The 27,223-nt window shown below is 42.0% G+C and overlaps 1 protein-coding gene across 4 annotated transcripts in view; it reads left to right on the top strand.

The window, feature by feature from the left end:
* The window catches only part of GULP1 (GULP PTB domain containing engulfment adaptor 1), a 1,281,953-nt gene that overhangs the window by 798,912 nt on the left and 455,818 nt on the right, over nucleotides 1-27,223 (top strand). For all 4 annotated transcript variants that reach the window (XM_073633218.1, XM_073633220.1, XM_073633217.1 and 1 more), the window contains one exon: nucleotides 1,835-1,896. In XM_073633218.1, the coding sequence (XP_073489319.1) occupies nucleotides 1,835-1,896 (62 nt within the window). The remainder of the gene's footprint in view (nucleotides 1-1,834; nucleotides 1,897-27,223) is intronic.

The raw sequence follows: 27,223 nt of genomic DNA, 5'->3' as shown, positions 1-27,223 counted from the left end.
CTCGCTGAATGAATGAATTAATGTCATTAGCTATATACGGTAAGTGGTGGGATAGTAGTGACATTATTGACTGAATATGGCCAGTGACTATATTTGAACAGTGATGTCTCCTTTGCTTACATGGCTGGGCATTCCCCCCTCATGTATGCCAATGTGCTGGCGACAATGGTTGCTAGGGGCACATTGGGTGCCAGCACCTGCATATTCTTTAGGAACCCTTCACAGCAGGAAGCTGGCATATATAGAAGCGGTAGAAATACCACTTCCATATATTATACTCGGTTTCTACCTTACAGAGGGCTGAACCATCTGCTCACCTATAATGAAGATTAACAGGCTTAAATATTAATCTGTCCCTGAGAAATTGTGTCCAGCTCTCTTCAGTGGTGACCACATGCCTGAAGGTCTGTTTGCTCAGATATATGATCTCTGTTGAAAGGGACACTGTCTAATCCTCCCCTTCTCGGGGAAAATCTAGGGGTAGCATTTTCCATGGAAAGGTACGTTTTTTTTGCCTTTTCTTTCACTCCTTAATCATCCTCATCCACATTGTCTAGGTGAGAAAGGAAAAGCTATACTGTATTTATTGGCGTATAACATGCACCCCAAGTTTAGGAGGGAATTTTAAGAAAAAAAAACTTTTTAAGGGAAAAAAAAAACTTACATTTAAATGCCCATCAATGCAGCCTTATCAGTGTCCATCTTCAGCCTTGTCAGTGTCATTTGCAGCCTTGTCAGTGTCATCTGCAGCCTTATCAGTGTCCATCTCCAGCCTTATCAGTGTCCATCTGCAGCCTTGTCAGTGTCATTTGCAGCCTTGTCAGTGTCATTTGCAGCCTTGTCAGTGTCATTTGCAGCCTTGTCAGTGTCATCTGCAGCCTTATCAGTGTCCATCTCTAGCCTTGTCAGTGTCCATCTGCAGCCTTGTCAGTGTCATTTGCAGCCTTGCCCAGTGACATTTAAATTTGGCGCCGCCGAGATACACAGAGCTAAGCATGCGGGAGCGTGTCACAGAATGTAATATTAATTGCGCAGGCACCGTGTAAACCTCATGATCAGCTCTTCTTCTTCTGAGACTTTCGGCATCTCCCTTGTCTTACGTACTGCGCAAGCGCTGCGCCTGCGCAGTACAGGGCGGACACTATCCAATGGGGGTAAACTTCTCGTCAGAACACCCCCGAGATACATACATAGCCGAGTGTACTCGGCTAGGCTCGGCTAGCTCCGCTCACAGTCACGCCCAGTCCCTGTGTTATGTCTATCATAGGGCGGGACTGGACTAGCCGAACCTAACCGAGTACACTCGGCTATGTATGTATTTCGGCGGCGCTCGCTCCTCCGCTCACAATCAGCGGGGGATCGGCGGGGATCGGCGGGTGTAACACGCACCCACGATTTTCCCCTGATTTTAAGGGGGAAAAAAGTGCGTGTTATACGCCGATAAATACGGTACTTACCTGATCATTCGATCCTCTGGAAAACACTCTCCCCAACTTCCAGCAGTGGACTTTTCCTGCCATCCTCATGTCCAGAGCCGGTTTATGGGCGTGGTCATGTCAGGAACAGTCCGTTTCCCAGGACCGCTAGCGTGCGGGGGGGGCAAGAAAGGCGGGAACTGGTCTTGAGCTCATAGGATTGGTGGATTAGGTAAGTATAGCTCCACTCTCCTCACCCCAGACAAAAACAAGAGGTTAACCCGTGCAGTGCAGGCACAGCCCTACTGCATGGGAAAATACAAAATTTGCCTGGGATTCTTCATCTAAGTGATGTATACTGAATATAAAACATTGCACACTGTATTAAAATAAATAATAAATTATGTCTTTTATTTTAGATAAATCGTGGATGCACACACCTGAAGCTTTATCAAAACACTTCATTGCATACAATGCTAAAGTAAGTACAATGTCAATTTCTATCAATAGAGATAGTTGCAAGTCTATTTAATTAAAAAAACATACAAGACACTGTATTGGTTGCTAGATAAATAAATAGGTTATGTGTAGAAGATAAGAAATGTATAAATAAAACTACAACAAGCTGTCATAATAAAGGTGCAATGATGCAAAGGTGCAATGATGAAAGGTTTGCTGTGATTTATTACTGGCACACTATTACCTTGTTTTATTTCTTCTAAGGATGTTATTAATCTAGAAGCTCTTCAAATGTACGTGTGCAATTGTTTCTTTTCAGAATGTAATGCAGGCTGAAATATTCACAAGTGCTATAACATATCTCGGTGATTGTGTTAATTACAGTATTTGATGCAGTAAACATACATATCTTCAAGCATTCCTAAACAATTCCCTTGTGTACAATACACTTATTTTAAATAGTTTGTAAGCAAAATTGTTTGAGCAGGCAGTAGAGTTCACAGCTGCTTCGGGTAATGCCAGCAGTGATATAATGGCTGTTTTCAGATCTTTTGCCAACAAGCAAAATAACTTCTCATACACAGCCAGCTTAAAGGCTAAGTTCAGCTTTTGAATAAAATTGACTATGCAGTCAAGGGGCCTCAGTAGGTTAAAAACACTGCAGCTTAGAAAAAATGTAATTTGTTTATATGCCATACCTGTAGGCTATGAGAGGAATCCTAAAAGCCTGGTGAAATACTCCCAACTGTAAGAATTGAGTCATGTCCTGCCTAGAAAACGTATATCTTGGATGGAGATTATATCTGTCCCTATAGATTTGAACACCTTCGACATCAACCACCTCTTCCTAATGGTATTAATACCTTTGACATTATAAGATAGAAATCTTAAAGAGTATGTAAACCAAACATTTCATATTCCTGATATGCGCCCACTGTACCATATACTTGTATGAAGTATCCTGTTCTCTTTGTATTGCTTCCTTTGTGTGAAATCCCTGGTGTTCCTGACAGTCACTCTGCTTTCTTATTAAAAACTGACCACACTAAGCAGAAGAACACACAGTGATCAGTTCCCTAGCTAAGCTGGGAGCTCAGCCTGCTCTCCAATGATCAGACTTGCCCTGACACCCCCTCCCCCCACCACACAGCCTTTCACTAGGAAGCTCAGTGTACTGTTGCTTCTTCCACCCCCCACCCCCCCGCAGGTATTTATAGTTTTTTTTTATATCTATACACAAATGTTTTGCCTTGTATTTATAATACATGAGTTGTTTTACAAGGTGATCGTTTACAATGACTTGAATGGCATAGTTACATGGCTAAAGTGAGTCTGCCACTGATAAATCAGATACATTTATTTTATTTTATTTATTTCAGGTACTTATATAGCGCCATCAATTTATGCAGCGCTTTACATATACATTGTACATTCACATCAGTCCCTACCCTCAAGGAGCTTACAATCTAAGGTCCCTAATTCACATTCATACATATTAGGGACAATTTAGATAGGATCCAATTAACCTACCAGCATGTCTTTGGAGTGTGGGAGGAAACCGGAGTACCCGGAGGAAACCCACGCAGGCACAGGGAGAACATGCAAACTCCAGGCAGGTAGTGTCGTGGTTGGGATTTGAACAAGCGACTCTTCTTACTGCTAGGCAAAAGTGCTTTCCACTACACCACTGTTAAATCCACCGATAAAAGGTAAGGGAGGTTGAAAAAACAAGGTGGGTAACAACACATTAAAAGAACTTAAAAAGTACAAAATAAACAGTAATGGGTCAATCTACAAGTGGTCAGGTAAAACAGGTTATCAAAAATATTATACCTGAAGGCCGAGACCTCCCAGGACATTGTGGTGGGACAATCCATGATGATAGTGGGGTAACATGTGGGCAGACTCTAGATGAGAGGAGCCTACCTCAGCCAATAATGAAGCACAGAGAAAAGTAAAAAAAGGTAAAAGAAGACCCTGGGTAGGAACCTTAAGGGGTCATGTCACAAGGAATCAGGGTTCTGTCTCAGAGGTCAATGTATGTAGGCCAGTCCTAGACGGTGGATCATTAGACTGAAGTGCTTTCTCACCCAGAGAGCTCTGGTAGGAAATCCTGGTGGCCAGGATGTTGCAGGGGGGGCTTGGAAGGATTTCTTTGTCTGGGATTTGGCTAGGAGTAGTTGAAGGACAAGGCAGGAGAGAAGGTAAGGACTATGCATGAGGAAGGCTTCTCCTTCTTGCAAGTCCTGAATGCTAAATTGCGAGTTATCTTTGGTTACAAGAAGCCTGAGGGGGGAACTCCCAGCGGTATGGGACACAGTGTTGTTGGAGATGAGCTGGTATTGGTCTCAAGTTGCCTCATTTGGCTAAGGTTATTGGAGACAAATTGCTGAAGATCTGAATCCTCTTTCCTTTAAAGTCAATTGTAGACTTATTGCAGGTGGAATTAGGCAGAGCTTTCTTGCTTTCGTAATAATGAAAGCAGACAATAACATCTCTGGGCTTTGCCTAGCTGGAGGTTTAGGGCCCAGAGATCTTTGAGCTTAATCCATATGCCAATCTATATCTCGAATATTGGGGCAAGAGTTGTTAACAGGTTCAGCAAGTAGGACTGGAGGTGCAAGTCTCCTACAGAATCTGGAATACCCCTGAATGTAAGATTTTAGCGGTGATCCCTGTTTTCAAGATCCTCCTGCCGAATATGAATTTCATTAACAATATGATTCAAAGTTACATTGTCCTTCTCTAAGACATGATTGACTGGATCATTAAATTTAGTCTCCAGAAGAGTTAACTCTCCTCTAAGCTCCTGGGTTATTTTGTCTATTTCTGTAGATATGGTGCATGTTATATTATGTAGTAGTACTTGCAGTTTCTCCTCCATCACCTTCACTGTCAAATATGGAGCTTGAGGGGTTAAATGAGTGTCCAGAGAATCATTGTCGGCTCCCTTCATGTCTGTCGACTTGCTGTGAGTCTGTGTTGGACCGCCGTGTGCATGCAGGCCTGGTGAAAAAGAGCTCCAGGGTGGGTGGCTGGTCCTCTGACGGAGGGGACAAGGAGGTTTATTGGCACACGGTTTTTCCCATGTGATGCTCAAGGATGCAGTGAATCTGATGTTTGTGCCTTTGTGTGAATGCGGGCTGTAGAAGCTGAGCGGGTGGCTAAAAGGGACTGAGGTTACAACAGAGCGATCAGTTTGGATGACTGCCATCTTAGGCTGCTGCGCATACACCCACTTTTAAAGCCTTTGAGATTATCAGCTTAGCGCTAACCATGAAAGATGGCCCTGCAATTATTTCTGTCAATCCAGCATTCACAGTGATACACTATATTACCAGACGTATTGGGACGCCTGCCTTTACACGCACATGAAATTTAATGGCATCCCAGTCTTAGTCCATAGGGTTCAATTTTGAGTTGGCCCACACTTTGCAGCTATAAAAGCTCTTCTGGGAAGGCTGTCCACAAGGTTTAGGAGTGTGTCTATGGGAATGTTTGACCATTCTTCCAGAAGCGCATTTGTGAGGTCAGGCACTGATGTTGGAGAGAAGGCCTGACTCCCAGTCAGCACTCTAATTCATCCCAAAGGTGTTCCATCAGGTTGAGGTCTGGACTCTGTGCATGCCAGTCAAGTTTCTCTACCCCAAACTTGCTTATCCATGTCTTTATGGACCTTGCTTTGTGCATGGGTCCAAATCATTTGGTGAAGGGGGGATTATGGTGTAGGGTTGTTTTTTAGGGGTTGGGCTTAGCCCCTTAGTTCCAGTGAAGGGAACTCTTAAGGCGTCAGCATACCAAGACATTTTGGACAATTTCATGCTTCCCAACTTTGTGGGAACAGTTTGGGTTTGCCCTTCCTGTTCCAACATGACTGCGCACCAGTGCATAAAGCAAGGACATGGATGAGTGAGTTTGGGGTGGAGGAACTTGACTGGCTGCACAGAGTCCTGACCTCAACCCCACAGAACACCTTTGGGATGAATTAGAGCGAAGATCGAGAGCAAGGCATTCTCGTCCATCAGTGCCTGACCTCACAAATGCTCTTCTGGAAGAATGATCAAACATTCCCATAGACACACTCTTAAACCTTGTGAACAGCCTTCCCAGAAGAGTGGAATCTGTTATAGCTGCAAAGGGTGGGCCAACTCAATATTGAACCCTATGGACTAAGACTATGATGTCATTAAGGTTAATGTGTGTGTAAAGGCAGGAATACCAATAATTTTGGTAATATAGTGTATGTGTGAATGAGCCCTAAGTCTCTTGAGAATGGCAATCAGAGATGGCAGTGCTTTCATGCCTAGGCACTCACATATCAGTGCTGCTGTTTTTCAGGAAGGATTCAAGTACATTTTCCACAGTACTACCTATACAAAATTAACATTTCTAAGTATTCCTTATGGACAACACATTTAGGCATATTAGTAAAAATACATATTTTACAATGTTTCTTTTAAGACAAAAATAAAAACTCAGTGCAACCAACCAGAAATATTTCTGTCTTAGTACCTTTTACTGATGAATGCTGAGATTGGTTTAGTTGCTACAGATAGGTAAACTGAAAATCATTGCTTTTCATTAACAAGTGTTTATAAGCAAGATATAGCATTACGGTGTGGTTTTAGTATTTTCTCCTATACACACATAATTCTTATACCTTTATTGTGTAGTCATTATTGTTCTTTTTATGACTACTATATGTAATTCTGTTACCTTTTTATGTGTTGTACTGCCTGGGTATAATACAAAGTATATAACATTTGACGGTCAAACAGCGTGTCTGTGCCATCTGTGGCTATCTACAGAAGATAGCTTTTCTTGATGTTGGTACTGCTGATTCTTCATGCATTTAATTTGTGCTACCCAAATATCAAAATCCCTCTCTTGCAGTTTTCAGGTCACGGTTGTGTTGTATTAACGCAGTACACTGCTCACGAAACATAACAGCCTACTCCATTAAATTTCCATCTCTGGCTCATTACTCCAGAAGGTGTTACTGGGCATGCTTCAACCCTGTCACCTATTGGAACTGCTATCCTAGAAATGCTCAGGGGACATTTGTAAAGGGTAGTTAGCTTTGTAGTTTGTATTAAAAGGCAACAAACCACGGGAGTTAATAAACAGTAAGCAGTTGGTGGAAGCAATATCCATGCAAATTAACCTTACAGCCATGTAAACCTGCCATAGATTATAAGAAAACTAATTGATTCCTCAACCAAACAGATAAATAAATATATCATGCAAAACAAAATAAAGTGGTCATTAATACAGCTCTTTGCCTTAGTTCCGAAGCCTCTTCTAACGCAATGTAATCTGCTTAAATTGGCTCTTTAAATAATTATAGAACTTGTTTTGTGATTAGGTTTACAACTATGCATTATAAAGTATCTTATCATCTTTCATTTTACACTGATTGGTTTATCAATCTACTAATCATTTTTCTTCATAAATTTTGTAATAAGTTTGATAAAACAAAAGGGAAAAGCAGAAACACATTGTATTATATTGTAAAATATTAAGCTATACAGTGGGGAAAATAATTATTTGATCTCCTGCAGATTTTGTTAGTTTGACCAGAAAGGAAGGGTCTATAATTTTTTATCATAGATATATTTAAAATGATAGAGACAGAATATCAACCAAAAATCCAGATAACACAGATGATACAAATGTTATAAATTAAATTATAAATTCAGTTGCAGTTCAGTGAGTAAAATAAGTATTTGATCCCCAAGCAAAACATGACTTAGTACTCGGTGGTACCTTGTTGGCAAGCACAGAGGTAAGACGTTTCTTGTAGTTGGTTACCAGGTTCTCAGGAGGGATTTTGGTCCACTCTTCTTTACAAATCTTCTCTAAATCCTTGAGGTTTCTTGGCTGTCACTTGGCAAATCAAAATTTCAGCTCCCTCAATAAAATTTCCTATAGGATTAAGGTCTGGAGATTGACTAGGCCACTCCATAACCTCAATGTGCTTCTTCTTGAGCCACTACTTTGTTGCCTTGGCGGTATGTTTTGGGTCATTGTCATGCTGTAAGACCCATCAATGACCCATCTTCAGTGTTCTGGCTGAGCGAAGAAGGTTCTCATCCAAGATTTTACAATACTATGGCACTGTTTATTGGCCCCTAAATACCGCAAAGTTGGCCTGTACCTTTAGCAGATAAACAGCCCCAAAGCATAATGTTTACACCTCCATGCTTGACTATGGTGTTCGTAGGGTCATAATCAGCATTTTTCTTCCTCCAAACATGGCGAGTCGAGTTAATGCCAAAGAGCTCAATTTTGGTCTCATCTGACTGCATCACTTTCTCTCAGTCCTTCTGGAATCATTTAGATGTTTATTGGCAAATTTCAGACAGGCCTGTACATGTGCCATCTTGAGGAGAGGGAACTTGCGAGCGGTGCAGGATTTCAATCCATAGCGGCGTATTGTGTTACCAATGGTTTGTTTGGTGACTGCGGTCCCAACTGCCTTGAGATCATTCACAAGCTCCTCCCGTGTAGTTCTGGGCTGATCGCTCACTTTTCTCATGATCATCCTTACCCCATGAAGCAAAATCTTGCATGAAGCTCTAGACCAAGGGCGATTGATGGTTATTTTGTATTTCTTCCATTTGAGAATAATCAATCCAACAATTGTCTCCTTCTCACCAAGCTTCTTGCTGATGGTCTTGTAGCCCATTCCAGCCTTGTGCGGGTCTACAATCTTGTCCCTGACGTCCCTTGGCAGCTCTTTGGTCTTGCCCATGATGATGAGGTTTGAGCCACTGTTTTGTTTGAGTACTGTCCCAATCGGTGCGGCGCCGCACTGATTTCCAAAAGTAGTTCCTGCACTACTTTTGGCAACTTTGCGGGCGATTTTAATAGACATCTGTGCATGAACCTGCACCTGTCTTTCAATTCGCCCCAAAGTCAGACTGAAATGCGGCTTTGAAATCATGTGAATTAAAATGAACTCGCATGATTTCAAAGTCGTGTTCAATGTAAACGAGGGCTGAATGGAAGAAAGAGATTCTGTGGACTGGTGTTTTTATACACAACAAGTTGTCGTTAGGAGCACCTTCTTAAATTGGTAGGACTAATCTGTGTACCACATGAGCACATACTGCAGCCAGTCTGTGGGAGACAGAATTATTGTTAGTTGGTAGGGGATCAAATACTTATTTTACTCACTGAACTTCAACTCAATTTATAACATTTGTATCATGGTTTTTTTTTCTGGATTTTTGGTTGATATTCTGTCTCTATCATTTAAAATACACCTTCCACCTACAAATTATAGACCCTTCATTTCTTTGTAAGTGGGAAAACTTACAAAATCTGCAGGGGGCCAAATAATTATTTTCCCCACTGCTGTTCACGTGTAACAGCTGGTAGATTTCTACATGTTTGTAGGTCCTGGCTATACTTCACTACCAGTCTGCCAGTCGATGGCTTGTGTTTTAAAGGGAGATTATATTGGCTTTGGTTATTTTTCTTTTTAATTTTATTTATAAATGTATATATGTCATAGTTGTTATTATTTGTATTGCATAATATTACATTTTTAAAGTGATAATGCCCCCCCCCCCCCGCCTGTCAGTGGGTAATGAGATCTGGGCCATCCATGTGCAGCCCAGACCACATTTACAGCCCGCTTTGTGTGCCGCGCCAATGTGACTCACATGCGCATGCGCGGGAGTGACGTCACCTGCAGCACAGCCATCCAAGCGCCTGCTGTTCGGAAACCCAGGAGGAAGACTGGGCAAGACTGGTAGCTTCCAGATACCAAGGAGAGCTTTGTCAGTACAGCGCTGGAGGGCTCTGTCTGCAGGTAAGTCTGTCATAATGTACTAGTATGCAATGCATACTAGTACATTATGACTTAAGCCTGCATGGGAAACCATTTAACCACTTCAGCCCTGGAAGATTTTACTCCCTTAATAACCAGAGCATTTTTTGCGATTCGTCACTGCGTCGCTTTAACTGACAATTGTGTGGTCGTGCAACGTTGTACTCAAACAAAATCGATGTCCTTTTTTTCCCACAAATAGAGCTTTCTTTTGGTGGTATTTAATCACCTCTGTGGTTTTTATTTTTTGCTGTAGAAACAAAAATAGACTGACAATTTTGAAAAAAAAAGCAATATTTTTTACTATAATAAATATCCCCAAAAAATATATAAAAAACTAATTTCTTTCTCAGTTTAGGCTGATATGTATTCTTCTACATATCTTTGGTAAACAAAATTGCAATAAGTGTATATTGATTGGTTTGCGCAAAAGTTATAGCGTCTACAAAATAGGGGATAGATTTATGGCATTTTTATTATTCATTTTTTTTTTATTAGTAATGGCGGTGATCTGCGATTTTTGTCAGAACTGCTACATTGCGGCGGACAGATCGGACACTTTTGACACTATTTTGGGACCATTGACATTCATACAGTGATCACAGCTAAAATATAGCCACTGGCAGGGAAGGGGTTAAACACTAGGGGACGATCAAGGAGTTAAATGTGTTCCCTTGGCGTGTTCTAACTGTAGGGGGATGGGCTACCTAGGACATGACAAAGATCACTGCTCCTGATAACAGGGAGCAGTAGATCCCTGTCAGGTCACTAGGCAGAATAGAGAAATGCCTTGTTTACACTTCCCCGTTCTGCCTCTCCTTGTTGCGATCACGGGCCATGGGGGACATAGAGTCCACAGGACCCGCGGGCATGTGTACACGGTGGGCTCGTGCCCGCTAGCCTGGGATTACGAAGAGATGTACAGGTACACCCTTTTGCGCACCTGTGCCATTCTGCGTGCGGTGGTCGGGAAGCAGAGACTTTACTACCGCTTTAAAGCTGAACTGCAAATATAAATGCTAAATTAAAGCAGCACTGTAATCATTATTACATCAATAAATGTATATTTTTAAAGTGTTTGTTACACTAAAAAAAAAAAAGACCCTGTTCATTTAAAGCATGTTATACAGCACAGTGCTTGTGCTGTGTAATTTGGCCACCTGTATCACCTGAAATACCTGGTTGATCCTGACAGTTTCTGCCACACCCCCTGTAAACTGACCATGGTTTGTCTCTCTGCTCTCCTGTGTCCTCCCCCACCTCCCTGCCTGTCAGCTAGTCTGTGTGTAATCCACCCCTCCCCTTCCCTTGTAGTTCTGTTCTGAGCAGTGCAAACATTACTGCTCACAAGCACTGCCAGCCCCTCTGCTAGGATAACTTGTAGTATATACTGTATGCCATTTTTTTAATTCAACTTCTAAATACCCATTTCCTTCTTCCTGATCAGCGGCCACATGACAGCCCGCCGTTCTCTCCCTCCATTCGCTCCCTCCGTTCTCTCCCTCCAATGTGTACACCACAGAGGGAGGTCATGTGACCGCCCGGCAGACATCAGAGGGAAAGCTTGGCCCCTCCCTCCCTAGTACATACATCACAGGAAGAGAGCAATGGGGCGGTCACTTGACCGCTGAACGGGAAGAAAGAATAAGGTATTTAGAAGATGAATTTAAAAAAAAAACAGCATACAGTGTATACTACAGGTTATACTAGCAGTGGGGCTGGCAGTGATTGTTTGCACTGCCTTAACAACCCCTATAAGTGCAAGCAATTTAAGTACCTGAATTGGACTTGGTATCATCCCTTTGCATTATGTACTGCAGAGCTTAGAAATGGGAGGGAGACACAGCACAAGCAGCCAATCGAGTGTGCTGTTTTGCAAGGAGCATGCTGAAAGGGGAGAAAGCAGAGTGACAGAAAGATGAGCTTATCATTCTGTAACTTTTCCTTTAACTGTTGGGGTAAGGAGAGGATCTATAAGAAAAAGCTAAACTTCAGCAGAGAAAAATGTAGTTCCTCCTCTACTACACAGGTTTGTACTATGGAGCAGAGCTGTGTAATTATTAGGGCTGGTTGGAAAGTAATACAAATCCTTTGGCAAGTAAAATAGGCCTCATATATTTTTTTAATCTGTGCTTAGCTGTTTGCCTGGAGTTTGCACAAATCTAATTTTACCACAGGGTGCACTCTTTTGTGTCCTAAACTGTCTAATAAAAAAAACCTTGTACACTGAGCGTGTCACTGCTCTGAGCCATTTTAATTAGTCATTAAACTGTGTCTGTAGCCTGAATTTCTGATATTATGGTCTGTTTTTAAGCTGAGCAGTAAAAACTCAGTTTGCAACACTGCAGTGCCACATTTACACTTGCATACCTCAAAATGGTTATAGACACAATTTGATATAGTATTTTAAATGTATCAGACTAAAAATCGTGTTTTTTTTAAACATATTTTTTATTCCTGAGTATAGCATATATGCATATCAACTCCGGATACAGTTATTATGAACATTGTGCTTTAAACTTCACTTTTTAATGCCACATCCTGCTAACGTTCTGAGATATGGAGTTGTATGCATTGGTAGAACAGGTGTCTTTAGCATCTTTACTTTTTGTTTGTTTGTTTTTTATATGAGGGATTTTGGATGACATTTTATACTGCCAATTTTGGATGGGCATTGATTGTTTGTTGTTAAACTTCTGTTGTGATGTATAATTGTTTTTAAAGGCTTTAGCTCAAATGCTGACTACATGTGAGTGCTGACTACATGTGACATCCAAACCCAATATAATTAGGCAGCTTCGAGTAGAAGATACTCTTGTTACACTTTTTTTTTATTTTTTTATATATATGCCAACTTTATACTAATATAGGGTGTTTACTGTATGTATTGTAAATTTTAAAACACTTATAATCTCTGGTGTAATTCTTTTTACATTTTTTGACCAATTAGTCTCCATGAATTGAAGAATATAGGTAAAGCCATCCATTGTTTTTCAGTACATTTCTGGTGTGGTGTCTAATCATTTTCTTTCATGTCAAACATGCCTGCAGATATTACATTTTCAGTAAACATTATAATCTTAAAGTGGATGTAAACTCAATTTTTTTTTTTTTTTTATCATACTGTAGAGTATAAGATTTCCTATCATTTGAGCCCAGTCTTGCCACACAAAGTTAATCCATCTCTGAGCAATCCTCTTGTATTGTTCAGTGAGAAAAATCTTGACAAACTGAGAAAAACTTTGTCAAATCCTCCCCCTTGCTGTGAGTGACAGGTGATTTACATATCTTCTGCACCAGCCTAAGACAGGCATTATTTTTTAATTTCCTCCCACTCCTTTCTTCAGCAGCTCTGCCAGGATTGGCTGTTCCACACTTCAGCATGATTTGGCATGCTGAAGTCATGTGGTTACTTTCCTGTCTTTTCATTGGATGTTAGAGATCATAGCAGAAGTTCAGTGTTAGAAATTCACAGGAGAAAATGCATATTGACAAGGAGTGTAGAGGTGGGCGGGGAGTCTACTGACATCACGACTCCACCCACCGAGCTCCAAACAACAGACTCACCCACAGAATATGCAGTTTTTCGGGTCTAATAACAGACAGAGGGGAGACATTTGACAGGTAAAGATACATGCAGGAGGCATGTATATCCTTATAGATAACCCCTATGGCAGTAGTTTAGAAAGGATGACATTGGGTTTACATCCACTTTAATGTGTATGTATAGCCAAATGTTTCATTTTAGTTCTTGATATAGTAACGAAAGGGTGAAATTCTTCTCCCAGTGAGAGGAAAATGACCCTCTTATATAGGTGGCATTGGAACAGATGTCCACATTGAAGGTATGAGCTTTAGTGAGAAGGAACTTTTGACTGTTGGAAGCTTGGCAAATTTTCAAATGTAGTTGCACTCAATTTCTTTTCACCCCTAATTGGTTCTTCGTTAGATTTGGAGGGGACAGTCATTTATGTTCTCTCCCTTTTTTGTATGTCTCAACCACCACCTCGTCTGCTCCCACACTGTTAGAATTGATAAAAATGGATACCCATGCAGCTTTGATATATACTAAAATATGCCTCCTGGAAGAGCAACTAGATTTGTATTAAGGCAGATAAAGATTGTAGAACCAACTATTAACAAAAGGCTTTGATAAGCAGTGACAATGATCAAGGGATGAATGCCAAGGGTTCATTATCACAGGGGACAGTGGAATTTACTGTTCACACTTATGCAGTAATGCAGCATGCTTGCTGGGGCAGCATCATTGTGGTCATCCTGTGTAATCATTTGTTTAAAAGTCAACTCTGAGTCTGGGACAGTAATGAACTTCTATGACCTCTTCTTTAAGGCCCCTTTCACACTGGGGCGGTAGGGGGCGTCGGCGGTAAAACAGCGCTATATTTAGCGCTGTTTTACCGTGGTATTCGGCCGCTAGCGGTGCGGTTATAACCCCCCGCTGGCGGCCGAAAAAGGGTTAAAACCCCTCGTGTAGCACGGCTATAGCCGCGGTATTACCGCGGTATAGCCGCGCTGTCCCATTGATTTCAATGGGCAGGAGCGGTGAATACACCGCTCCTTCACCGCTCCAAAGAAGTGGCTGACAGGAGATTTTTTTCTTCTGCCAGCGCACCGCTTCAGTGTGAAAGCCCTCGGGCTTTCACACTGAACAAACAGCGGAGGCTGTTTAGGGGCGGTTTGCAGGCACTATTTTTAGCGCAATAACGCCTGCAAACCACCCCAGTGTGAAAGGGGTCTAATGATGGATCCAGGATGCGATGCATTAGGACCCAACTGGGGGTGTGTTCAAGGATTGGACAGAAAGTCCTTGTGTGAAAGGTTTGAGAGACAGAGTGATTGCATTTTAGCCTGGAGAGAAACCCTGTTTTTCCCATCTCCATTTCTCTGTCACCTTATCCCCTTTTCCACTTCCCTTGTATGACTTGAATTTATGCATATGCATGTAATCACAAGCTATGTATATCCATTTGTAAATAAACCCAAACTTTATTTTAAGATCCTGTTGTCCCTCATTAGAATCAAGACACCCCAAACAGTTGCCAACATTTGGTATAATTTCCATTTTTTTTTATTTTGCTATGCACCCAGCAAGCCTTTGTCTAGGGAGAATGTAATTTAGGACTGGGCCATTTATTTAAAATGGGTGTGCTTATACAAGTGGCATATTGCTAATGTAATTCCATACTTTAAATAAAGTGGTTGCAAAGGCTGACAGTTTTGCACACTGTATGTAAAAAATGAGTAACAAAGCTTTCACGTACATATAATATACTTGCTGTGGTAGTAGTTGCTCAGGTCCAAACAGTGGTAACAAGTATACATCACTTAGCACATCACTTTCCCACTTGCCCCACCGACCTCTCCAGCGTCAGCCAAAAGCCAGAGACATGCCACATTCTCCTCTCGCTGTCAGCCTCTCATTCTGGGTCCCGGTGGTGACCAATAAAAGTGAACTGTGATTGGCTAAACTCAACACCAGTTCCTGTCTTGAACAGTAATGTGAAAGCACCCCATAGAAACCAAATCTTATTTGGCTCCATCAATAGAAAAACAAACACCATGTCCCAATTACCATGGCAGGGGACAAAGGGCTGAAGGATATATGGTGGTAATGTTGTGGTAAATATGGATATATTAATAGTGAGGGTGGGTCTTATTCATGCAATGTACATAAAAGTGCACTTATCCTTGCAGATCTCAAGCCACTGCTGGTACCCAAAACTTTCAGGTGTGTCTAATACTTGGTCCCTGTCTGTGCAACCTCGATTCCTCCTGCTGATCCATACTTCACTACTGTATCCTGTAGCAGGAGGAACTACAGTGTGTATTAGGTAATAAACAAGGAAATAAGATAGCAGCAGAGGCCAGAGATCTGCAGTATACAAAAGTTTTAGGCCTGCTAGAAGGGTATGTATCCTCCTCTTTTATGAGATAGTCATCATGAGAAGCTAGCAACAGGATCATTTTGTGGGGAGGGTGGCTTTTTTTCTCCTAAGAATAAACCTTCTTTTTAGCATTTGTGGCAGTGGCACTAATTAAAAAAAGTTGTATTGGTTTAAATGGGCGTCCTACTCACAGGAATGCAGGAGGGGGCATTTTTTCTTTTACATGTCCCACTGTGTCACTCAGGTACTGCAAAGTGTTTAGAATGGAGAAATGTACAGGGCAGCATACAGAATAGGGCTGTGTGAAATTGGAGATTTGCAGCACCACCCCATAGAGTCCTGAGGCCCACGAACCAGGGACTTGCAAGTTGCACCTAGAGATCCAGGCATTCTTACTAGACTCAGGCCCAGCCCTTAGCATGCTTTGAGTGAGAGTGGTAGAAGGCCATACAGCTGCAGGATTGTTGCTGATCTCTAGTCTTTCTCTGCAGTGACTCATCATTGGGGATTCCAGGAAGCCTCCCAGTCCTCAGGTGCCCTACTTGAGCATTCTGCTCCAGAAGTCCATGGGAATTTTCTCACAGGTCTTCCTCTTTCTTTGCATCGCCTGCTGTAGTAGATCTCAGCAGGTGTCAGGTGCAACCAGCTACCACTGACATACTGTAATTTCACCTGTACTCACTATAATAACACTTATGCCGCGTACACACGATCTGAATTTCCGACAACAAATGTTCGATGTGAGCTTGTTGTTGGAAATTCCAACCGTGGGTAGGCTCCATCGGACGTTTGCTGTCGGAATTTCCGACAACAGATGTTTGAGAGCTGGATCTCAAATTTTCCGACAACAAAATCCGTTGTCGTAAATTCTGAGCGTGTGTAGACAATTTCGACGAACAAAATTCCACGCATGCTTGGAATCAAGCAGAAGAGCCACACTGGCTATTGAACTTCATTTTTCTCGGCTCGTCGTACGTGTTGTACGTCACCGCGTTCTTGACGTTCGGAAATTTCTGACAACATTTGTGTGACCGTGTGTATGCAAGACAAGTTTGAGCCAACATCCGTCTGAAATAAATCCACAGTTTGGTTGTCGGAAATTCCGATCGCCTGTACATTACAGTACCTTTCCAGCTTCTCCTGCTTAAATCAATTCACTGCAGAAATCTTTAGCTTTAAGCACCTTTGCATTGGTTACTTTTGCTTTAACTCAAAACAAAGTTTTATCCACTTGACCTCAGCTTACTGACTTGACCTGATAATGGGAGCCTATTGCCTTTATTGATTTGCCTTTACTGGCCTTCCCCCTTTCAATTTACTGCTATTGGAGAGTTGACAACCCCAAAAAAGAAGTATGTTGGATTTTAAATGAAGGCCACTGCAATTGATACACACTGCTTGCAGAATAAATCTGTTGCCCACCCAATTGCTTTTAAAAAGGCAAAAAACCTAGCGTGAAGATGGGAACAAAGTCAGAGGACACCAGTGAGCATAGCCTGTGACTAGACAGCTACCTGCTTAACAGAGGGGCTGTTATCCTTCATAAAAGGTTTAACCTTAATTGTTTAATTGTTTATTCTGTCCAATAGGTTCATTATGTCAGCTTAAAATATGTTTGCGTGAGTTGGTCATTACTAAAAAAACTCTACAAAGAAGTTGGGTTAGATCACACATTTCTCCAAACATAATTTCTTTGACTAAGCCCTACTGGGTGAAACATGTTAGGAGGCGGTCTCGGGGCTTCCTTTTCTAAAATAGCAGTCATATTTGAAATACAAAAAGAAAAAGAGCATGCATACAAAAGGCACATATATAAAATATATAAATAAATCCGTGCATACAAAATAATACAAACTCTGTAGTGCATATGATAAATAATGTCAGAAAATATTAAAAAAAAAGGATCTCCGTTCCCAGTTGATACCTTCTATGGGGAAACGCGTTGGGTGGAGCATAACTTGTGACGTCGTGATCACGCTGAACAGCCAGCTGGCTTGAGTCTCGGCTGTTTCAATCTGTCTTTTTTTCGCTGTGCTTTTATGGATGTAAAGCCTATGTTATCCGTTTGAAAATAAAATTTTCCTTGGAACATACTACACCATGAAGCCTTCCTCTGTTCTCTACTAAATGAGACTTTTTAGATTCCTCCAAATCTGAGAGGGATCTCTGGAGTGAGCTTTCCTTCTGATGGTCCGTCTGCAGCTGGTGGAATATTCCTTCTTGTGAGAAGACCACAGGTGGATTGCGTGTTTGCCGGCAGGCTGATGCGCAAGTGCTTTTGATCTCTATCATATGATCCTACAAATCTGGTAAGCAGTTTGTGATATCATACCTTATATCAGATATGTATGTGAATGACTCCCGCGCTGTCAAAGGGTCTGCACTAAGGGACACTGCTGCAACACCTGTGATTCTGATCCAAACAGAAAAAAATAGAAGGTGAAATGGTAATGGTAATTGCGCTGTGAAAAAGGGGGTGTGGAAGGGGCTAAAATAGGATGTGATGGTGGAAACTGCAGTGGTATGTGGTAAAAACAACCAAGTGTACATACATGGAATCAAAATAGTGTCACATAATGATACCTGGTGTAGTAGAGTAATCCAAAAGAAAAAATAATTAAATAGCAAACATTTGTATCATATAGCTACATGATCATTGATATAAAAAGTCCAAAAAAACCTGTCAAAGTATATAAAATAGCAAAATGACAGAAAAAATATCAGAAGAAATGTAAAATAAAACAGTCCATATAAGGTGAATGTAAAACAATCCCACCACCAAAAAGTGTACGTGTACCAAACAATCTTCAGTGATAACACCTCTGTGTCTGCAAGCAGCTCTAAAAGTGGGTGTCCCACTTTTAGGCAGCTGCCATGTACACCAATGTGTATACGATAACAGGGTCTGCCAACCCAGCCACAAGAAAGTTCTCTCTTCATGCTTTACTTATATCCACCGTATCTGATGAGCACCGGGGAGCAGGAACCGACTGAAGTTTTATCAACAAGGGCATACGAACTCAGCGTTTGTGGATTGGTGCCTATGCTCATTTTTAAAAAGTGAGTGCATTGCTTTACGATTCGTCCCTGTCCCACTGTGTTCATTGCGGCGTTACGCTATAAATATTTTCTATGCATTTTTTTTATATATCGTTTTGAACATCTACCACTGGGACCGTCTAAGCTACATATGGGATATCCCTTCACCTTTGCATCCATCAGCCTACCTGTGATCTGTGACCAGCCTATGCTGTACACCTTACAGCACTAAGGTGAGCTGCTTGCAGACACAGAGGTGCTATCACTGAAGATTTTTTGGTACACGTACGCTTTTTGGTGGTGGGATTGTTTTACATTCACCTTATATGGACTGTTTTATTATACATTTTTCTGATATTTTTTCTGTCATTTTGCAATTTTGTATACTTTGACAGTTTTTCTTGGACTTTTTATATCAATGATCATGTAGCTATATGATACACATGTTTGCTATTTAATTATTTTTTCTTTTGGATTACTCTACTACACCAGGTATCATTATGTGACACTATTTTGATTCCATGTATGTACACTTGGTTGTTTTTACCACATACCACTGCAGTTTCCACCATCACATCCTATTTTAGCCCCTTCTACACCTCCTTTTTCACAGCACAATTACCATTACCATTATACCTTATATCAAAATGTTGGAATACTCAATTGAAGATCTGATGCTTCTTTGGAATTTGGTTACTCAGAGATTAACATATGGACATTGTATTGCTTATGGTCTAATATATTTTTATATATACATATGTGACAGACCTTGCCGGAAAAGAGGCTTTTGGAGGGGACTGAATGCCAGCCTCCTGCAAACCGATTATGGTCCCTGGCATTTGGGGGGACAGTGCTCTTTGTGAGCTGTATGCCTGGGGACCCTGGAGGTGGCGTTACTTTAGATTCAGGTCCATGTCCCCCAAGACACACAGACTCTGGGGACCCTGGATATGCCATTGTGATGGGAGTCACTAATAGGGGCACAAGGTGAATGAGAACCCCACTATGATCTGTGCTAGTCAGAGACTCAATGCTGTGTATATGTGTATATAGAATGTGTACTGTTTGCTGTGCTAGTTTGGGGTGGGGCTGTATTCCAATGTTCTATTGTGTTTGTCTGCCTTGGATCACAGGATGTGTATTGCTGTGAGGAAAGAGGGAAGGGGGATTCTTCCAGCAGCCCCCCTGTTAAGACTGTTTACTGATGAGAAGTTAAGCACACCTGACCCGTGTGTCCATTGTTATTGGACAGTTTAACCCGCCCTGTTTTCCAAGGGTGGGGGGGAAATGCTTTGGAGTGGGATCTGTATAACATGTGTTTTTTGAATAAAGATTCATTCCTGCTTGGAACCTGAAGACAGAGCTGTGTCTCGTTTTTGGGGTGGATTATTTGTATGGGTTCCTTGTTTGGCTGATTGGAGTGTTCGGTAGCTGCCTTTGTGTTTGGGTTTGAAATGTCCTAAACGACTTTAACCCCTTTCATACTCGGGGTGTCGTTACACTGGTGGCAAGCAGCGGGATCATTTCCACAGCCCAGAAGGACAGCTACAACCGGAGACCGGCCAACAACCGTAAGAAGAGGGACATTATCGAAGAACTAGTCGAAATGGATAGAGCGGAAAGACCCAGCATAACCGAAAGGCCCAGCGTAACAGACAGGACACCCGAAGAGGCAAGTTTTGATCGGGCTGTTAAAATAAGACTGGCACATTATGGCCCTAACCCTACAGCGGAGATCATAGACCGAGTTATAGCGGCTGTGGATGCAAATTGGCTACAGCAAAGACGTGCTGCAGCAGCGGGAGTCGCAACAGCACCAACTGAAAAGAGAAAGGTACATTTTGCTGCTTTTAAAAACTTCATTGAAGCAGAAGGGGAGATTGATGGGTACCTTGCCGATTTTGAACGGCAATGTGCCCTACACCGGGTGCCCACAGAGGAATGGGTTACCATTTTGTCTGGGAAATTGTCCGGCCGGGCCAGTGAAGCGTTCAGGGCCATCCCAGACAAGGATATTATGAACTATGGGCTGGTAAAAGAAGCACTGTTGGGCAGGTATGCCGTCACACCGGAGGCATACCGGAGGCGGTTCCGAGAGACGAGCAAGCAAACTGGAGATTCATATACCGAGTGGGCATGCCGCCTACACCACACGGCATCCCATTGGGTCGCTGGATGCCAAGCAGTATCCGGGGAAGAGGTGCTGCAGCTGTTCCTGCTGGAGCACTTCTTTGACAAGCTGTTCCCAGAAGTCAGAGATTGGGTCCGGGACCGAAAACCTTGCACCTTGTCTGAAGCAGCTCGCCTGGTGGATGAATACACAGACGCCCGCAAACTGGATAACCATGAGGTCAAGACAACAGCTCGGGTGGATTATCGATCAGCGGTACCCCCTCCAGCTGGTGCCTACAAACCACAGTTATACCGCCCTACAGCACCACCTCCGGTGGCCACTTATTCTCGGCAGCCCAGGTTCAACTCCCAGGACTACTCACAACCCCTCAGGTGTTTCGGGTGTAAACAGCTAGGGCACAAAAAGCCAGACTGTCCGTTGAATCCAGCCAGGCAGTCCCACTCTCGGAGAAAGCCAGCAGGGGGGAATCCCCGCACATCCATGCCTGCGGCTCACTGCATTGAGGAGGAAGAACGTTGGGGCGTCCTGCACGAGGCTGATCTAGTACAAGCAGCTAACCAGGACAACCGGCAGCAACACAGGCAGACCTTCCGGGTTAATGGAATGGTAGCCAATGGCCTACGTGATACTGGTGCCACCATGACCCTACTACGGAAGAACCTCATCCCAGAGAGCCAACACACCGGGGACACTGTAGTCGTAAGGGTAGCAGGAGGCACCATTTTCCGGCTACCCATTGCCCGTGTTCACCTGGATTGGGGGGTTGGTTCGGGACACATGAATGTAGGGGTGATGAAGGATTTGCCAGCGGATGTACTAATGGGGAATGATTTGGCCCCCCTCATTTCTGCTTATGCCCCGATAGGCCCCGCTGAAGCCAACCGAGTGACTACCCGTGCCCAGATCCCCAACAGCATGATGGCGTGAGCCCAGTCACCCTGTCTTCTCTCCAGCAGCTGAAAAGACTACAGGGAGAAGGGCCAGTCCAGGATTCTCCCCAGCGGCGGGCGTGTTCTCCGAGAGAGGCAGAGGTTGGCTGGGTAAATATTGATCTGTTTGGAACAATTGGTTTGGGGTACGGTGTGGATACCAGCATTAGAGGACTGGAACTACTGACTAACTTCGGAGTCAACCCGTCTGGGGTCTCCTCCTGTGTTTGTCTCCTGCCGAAAGGGGAGAAATGTGACAGACCTTGCCGGAAAAGAGGCTTTTGGAGGGGACTGAATGCCAGCCTCCTGCAAACCGATTATGGTCCCTGGCATTTGGGGGGACGGTGCTCTTTGTGAGCTGTATGCCTGGGGACCCTGGAGGTGGCGTTACTTTAGATTCAGGTCCATGTCTCCCAAGACACACAGACTCTGGGGACCCTGGATATGCCATTGTGATGGGAGTCACTAATAGGGGCACAAGGTGAATGAGAACCCCACTATGATCTGTGCTAGTCAGAGACTCAATGCTGTGTATATGTGTATATAGAATGTGTACTGTTTGCTGTGCTAGTTTGGGGTGGGGCTGTATTCCAATGTTCTATTGTGTTTGTCTGCCTTGGATCACAGGATGTGTATTGCTGTGAGGAAAGAGGGAGGGGGGATTCTTCCAGCAGCCCCCCTGTTAAGACTGTTTACTGATGAGACGTTAAGCACACCTGACCCGTGTGTCCATTGTTATTGGACAGTTTAACCCGCCCTGTTTTCCAAGGGTGGGGGGAAATGCTTTGGAGTGGGATCTGTATAACGTGTTTTTTGAATAAAGATTCATTCCTGCTTGGAACCTGAAGACAGAGCTGTGTCTCGTTTTTGGGGTGGATTATTTGTATGGGTTCCTTGTTTGGCTGATTGGAGTGTTCGGTAGCTGCCTTTGTGTTTGGGTTTGAAATGTCCTAAACGACTTTAACCCCTTTCATACTCGGGGTGTCGTTACAACAAATTTTTCTATTTACACATTGAAGGACTCCTTTTTTTTATATATATTTTCTGACATTTTTTATCATATGTACTACGGTGTTTGTATTATTTTGTATGCACAGATTTTTTTATATCTGTGCCTTTTGTATGTGCGCTCTTTCTTTTTCCATTTATCTTGATCTTTCAGAATTAAGCTATCAGAGCTGCCGCATACAGTCACGTCACATTGCATGTTTTAGGTTAGCGCAAATATCCTCTCTTTTTTATATATTTGAAATACAAAAACGTAATTGTTCAGTGTGTGCTTAACATCATTATATGGCCTAATTTAATATACAGTAGTTATTCTGATGTTATAGATAGCAAAAGGCATTAATAGAGAATCTGTCACCTACAAAAAAAAAAGGCACGCAGCAATTCATTAATTAGACAAAGTAACATATTTTTGCCAAGTCTGTCAGTATCCAGATTAATAGTGCAATGTACTTATAAACTTACTCTAGGCTTATTAAATATTTTTTGTAGTGTCAGTGTCAAAAGATTCAACTTTATGCACTCTCAAGACAAAGCTGTCTGAGATTTAGATGAAAAGCCACACAACATCTAATATTTCACTCCAATTACAGCATTAATCTAAAAAGTAAAAGTCAGTTATAGTATACTATATGGTGTCTCAGCCTGTCCTACAGAACCATGATGTTGCCTCACTTGTGCTAGTTTGCATTAAAGTCAATTTGGGGATCATTCCCCATGTTTTCTTGACATCTTTTTAGTTCCTTGCCTCTAATTAGCTGTGAAGGACCTCAAAAGTGGGGTTTATGTGATCACCAAAGTCCATTCTACATTCCATCCAGTGGCTGTTGGAGTTAACCACTTACCGACCAGGCTTTTTCTGGCACTTTTTGTTAAAAAGTTGAAATCAGTATTGTTTGCTAGAAAATTACTTTTAACCTCCAAACATTATACATTTCTTTTTAGTAGAGACCCTAGGGAATAAAATGGCGACCGTTGCAATTTTTTATGTAACACAGTATTTGCGCAGCAGATTTGCGAATGCAAATTTTGGGAAAGAACAAGTTTTAAGGAAGTAAAAAAAAAAAAAATACATTTTTTTAATTTATAATGTGAAAGATGATGTTCTGTCAAGTAAATAGATAACTAACATGTCACGCTTTAAAATTGTGCACGCTCGTGGAATGGCAACGAACTACGGTACCTAAAAATCTCCATAGGCGACGCTTTAAACGCTTTTTACAGTTTACCTATTTAGAGTTTCAGAGGAGGTCTAGCACTAGAATTATTGCTGTCACTCTAACGTGTGCGGTGATACCTCACGTGTGTAGTTCGAATACCGTTTACATATGCATGTGTGACTTATGTATGCATTCGATGGGGCGCTTTCATTTTTTTTTTTTATTATCTATTTAACTATTTGTTTACACTGTCCCTTTAAAAAAATTGTGGTCACTTTTATTCCTATTACAAAGAATGTAAACAACCCTTGTAATAGAAATAAGGATGACAGGTTCTCTTTATGGAAAGACCTGGGGTAAAAAAAAAAAATCTCTTCTTAACCTTTTACAAGCAAAAGATAAAAAAAAAACAAAAAAAACATTTTTGATCTTTTGCTTTAAAATATATTCTTCCAGTTCTTTCCTTGGGAAAAATGGAAAATATTCACATATTTCAATATTGTTGAAACAGTAGTAGTAGTACAGTAGTTATTCCTCTTATTAATAGTCTCTATATTTATTAAAGAGTAACTTCACTATTGTTTAGAAAAAACAATCCCCTTTGAGCAATTAATGTACATTTCGGGGATTTTAACAGACTTTGTTACAGAGTCCTACCTCTTTCTTCTGAAGAAAAAGCTGTTTGTTCCAGCTTTATGTCCCTTGGATATTGATTCTGAATTTGAGGTTTCACTTAGTCTGTGCACTTTCTGTGTTTCTAAATGAATGAATGATGTGAATGCATTTGAATGAATGAATGGTTTGTATAGCGCTGGAAATGCGAACTGAATCGCCTCAAGGTGCTTGATCCGTGCTGTTAGTCCTGTTTCTTAGAAGAGATGGGTCTTGAGTTTTTTTCTGAAGGCCGATGTTTTTCTTCCATGCGGATGTTGGTGGGTAGAGCGTTCCATAGCCGTGGTCCTTGGACTGCGAATCTTCGTTTTCCTTTTGATTTGTAGTGGGACTTGGGAATGAGGAGGAGGTTTTGGTTAGTTGATCGAAGACTGTGATTGGGTGTGTAGTGTTTTGTTTTCTCGCATAGGTATTGTGGAGCGTTTCCTTGAGTGCATTTGTGGGTGAGGCAGAGGGTCTTGAAAGTGATCCGATCCTTTACGGTTAGCCAATGTAAGCTCCTCAGGCATGGGGAGATGGATTCCCAGGGTTTTTTTTTCCTGTTACCAGTCTTTCTGCAGTGTTTTGGATGACTTGTAGGCATGCAATCTGGTATTTAGGTAGTCCTATGTAGAGGGAGTTCGCGTAATCGAGCCGGGAATTGATGATTATTCCAACTACTGCTGCTTTGTCCTCTTCTGGAATGAAGGGGATGAGTCTTCGTAATAGGCGAAGGGGATGGTGAGATCCACTGACTACCGATCCTATTTGTGCATCCATCAACATTTCTGAGTCAAAGATAATTTCGAGACTTTTGGCTTTGGTGCTTGGGGAGATGGTCTGACCAAGGATGGTGGGTGGTGTCCAAGGGGTCTTAGTTTTTGTATTATGGTTTGCGTGGAGGAGAAGAAGCTCTGTTTTGGATCCGTTGAGTTTGAAGGAGCTAGTGGTCATCCAGTCGTCTATCAATGTGAGGCATTTTTCTAGTCGCTGGTAGTGGTCTTTTTGACCGGTGATACGAAAGTAGAGTTGGGTGTCATCAGCGTATGTGTGGAAGTAGAGGTGAAAGACAATATAAATACGGGGGTCACACCACCCCTGCTGATAGTTCACAGTGAACTGCTGACTATCTAGACAAGAAATATTGAGTAAGAATTGATAAAAAACATATATAAATTATTTTGAGACCAAAATAAAAGGAAATCAGAAAATAAAAAATACAAATTGTATTGGATTTATTAAAAATAGGAGGAAAAAAGAGGGGGATAATAACTAACTCACTCGGGTCACTGTGCATACAAAGAGCATTGATCATCTACATTGACCAAAGTGAATGTTGATGGAATACTAAGTTGGTCACCCTTGTAGAAAACCAATTTTCAGGATCATGCAACTTAAAAAAAGGAAGGAAAGAGAGCTTGATCTAACCTTCATATTTATTATGTGGGCTTAGTCTCCCAATAGGATACATCCCGTACCCGTTGGTAACTGGTGAACTAATACACCAATATAGTTATAAAGAATGTCTACTCTTATGTGTTGTATATTGGAAAAGCTGAAAATACCTCAGTGTCCACCCAGTGCTGTAAATATGGGGAGGGTTAACCCACGCATTGTCCACCCCCACCGCACATCTTGATCTCAGAACAAGGCCCTTAACATAAATCTCTAACCATTATCGATGAAAGCGTTTACATCAGTGTCGATGTTTAGACCATGAGGGGTATCACACAGGACTCGATGGATCCAAACCATTTCCAATCTGGACAGTTCCCTGACCAAAGATCCACCCCTCCAGTGAGCACTATACCTATCTATCCCTAAAAATAAAGTATTGACAGGATTCCGATTGTGGTGTAACGCATAGTGTTTAGACACCGAATGGTATTGGTATCCATTTTTAATATTTGTGATATGTTCTCCTAGGCGGACCTGCATGGGACGTTTAGTCCGGCCTATATATTGCAACCCACATGGGCATTGCAATAGGTATACCACCCCTTTTGTACTACATGTGACAAAAGGCTCTATTTTATGGACCCTAGATGTACTGAAAGATGTAAAAGACTCAGTTTTCCTCTGTTTACTCCTGTCGAGTGAGCAAATCTGGCACCTTCAACATTGATGGTAGCCGGATAAGTTCTGGAAAAAGGACACCTTTTGGGTAGGTGGGTCCACTACGTTAGGGGCAATTCTGTCCCGCAACGAGGGGACCCCCCTAAATACGATTTGCGGTTTATTGGGCAAAATCGTTTTGATAACCTTATCGTTTTCCAAAAGGTGCCAGTGCTTTCGTAAGATTTTTGTGATCTGATAATGTTGTGTGGAAAAAACGGTAATGAACGGTAACAAAGGTCCCCTGGAGTCCCCTCTGGGGGCCTCATTCAACAACGAGGCTCTATCAATGGTTTCCACTTGTTCCATTGTTTCAACCAGAGATTTTTTATCATATCCCTTCTCCTCCAATCTGTTGGATATGATACCAGCCTGTGTTCTGTAATCCCTGATGTCTGTGCAATTACGCCTCATTCTAATGAACTGGCTTTTGGGAATGGATTTAAGCCACGGGTCGTGATGACAACTTCCGATGGGAATGAAAGAATTCCAATCAGTTTTCTTAAAAAAAGAAATGGTTTTAAAATTACTTCCTTCCTTGAATATAGTGAGATCAAGGAAGTTAATCCT

Source organism: Aquarana catesbeiana, linkage group LG06, assembly GCF_042186555.1.
Source record: "Aquarana catesbeiana isolate 2022-GZ linkage group LG06, ASM4218655v1, whole genome shotgun sequence".
NCBI classification, from domain to species: domain Eukaryota; kingdom Metazoa; phylum Chordata; class Amphibia; order Anura; family Ranidae; genus Aquarana; species Aquarana catesbeiana.
The sequence above is the reverse complement of the archived record's forward strand: the minus strand, read 5'-3'. Positions and strand labels throughout refer to the sequence as shown.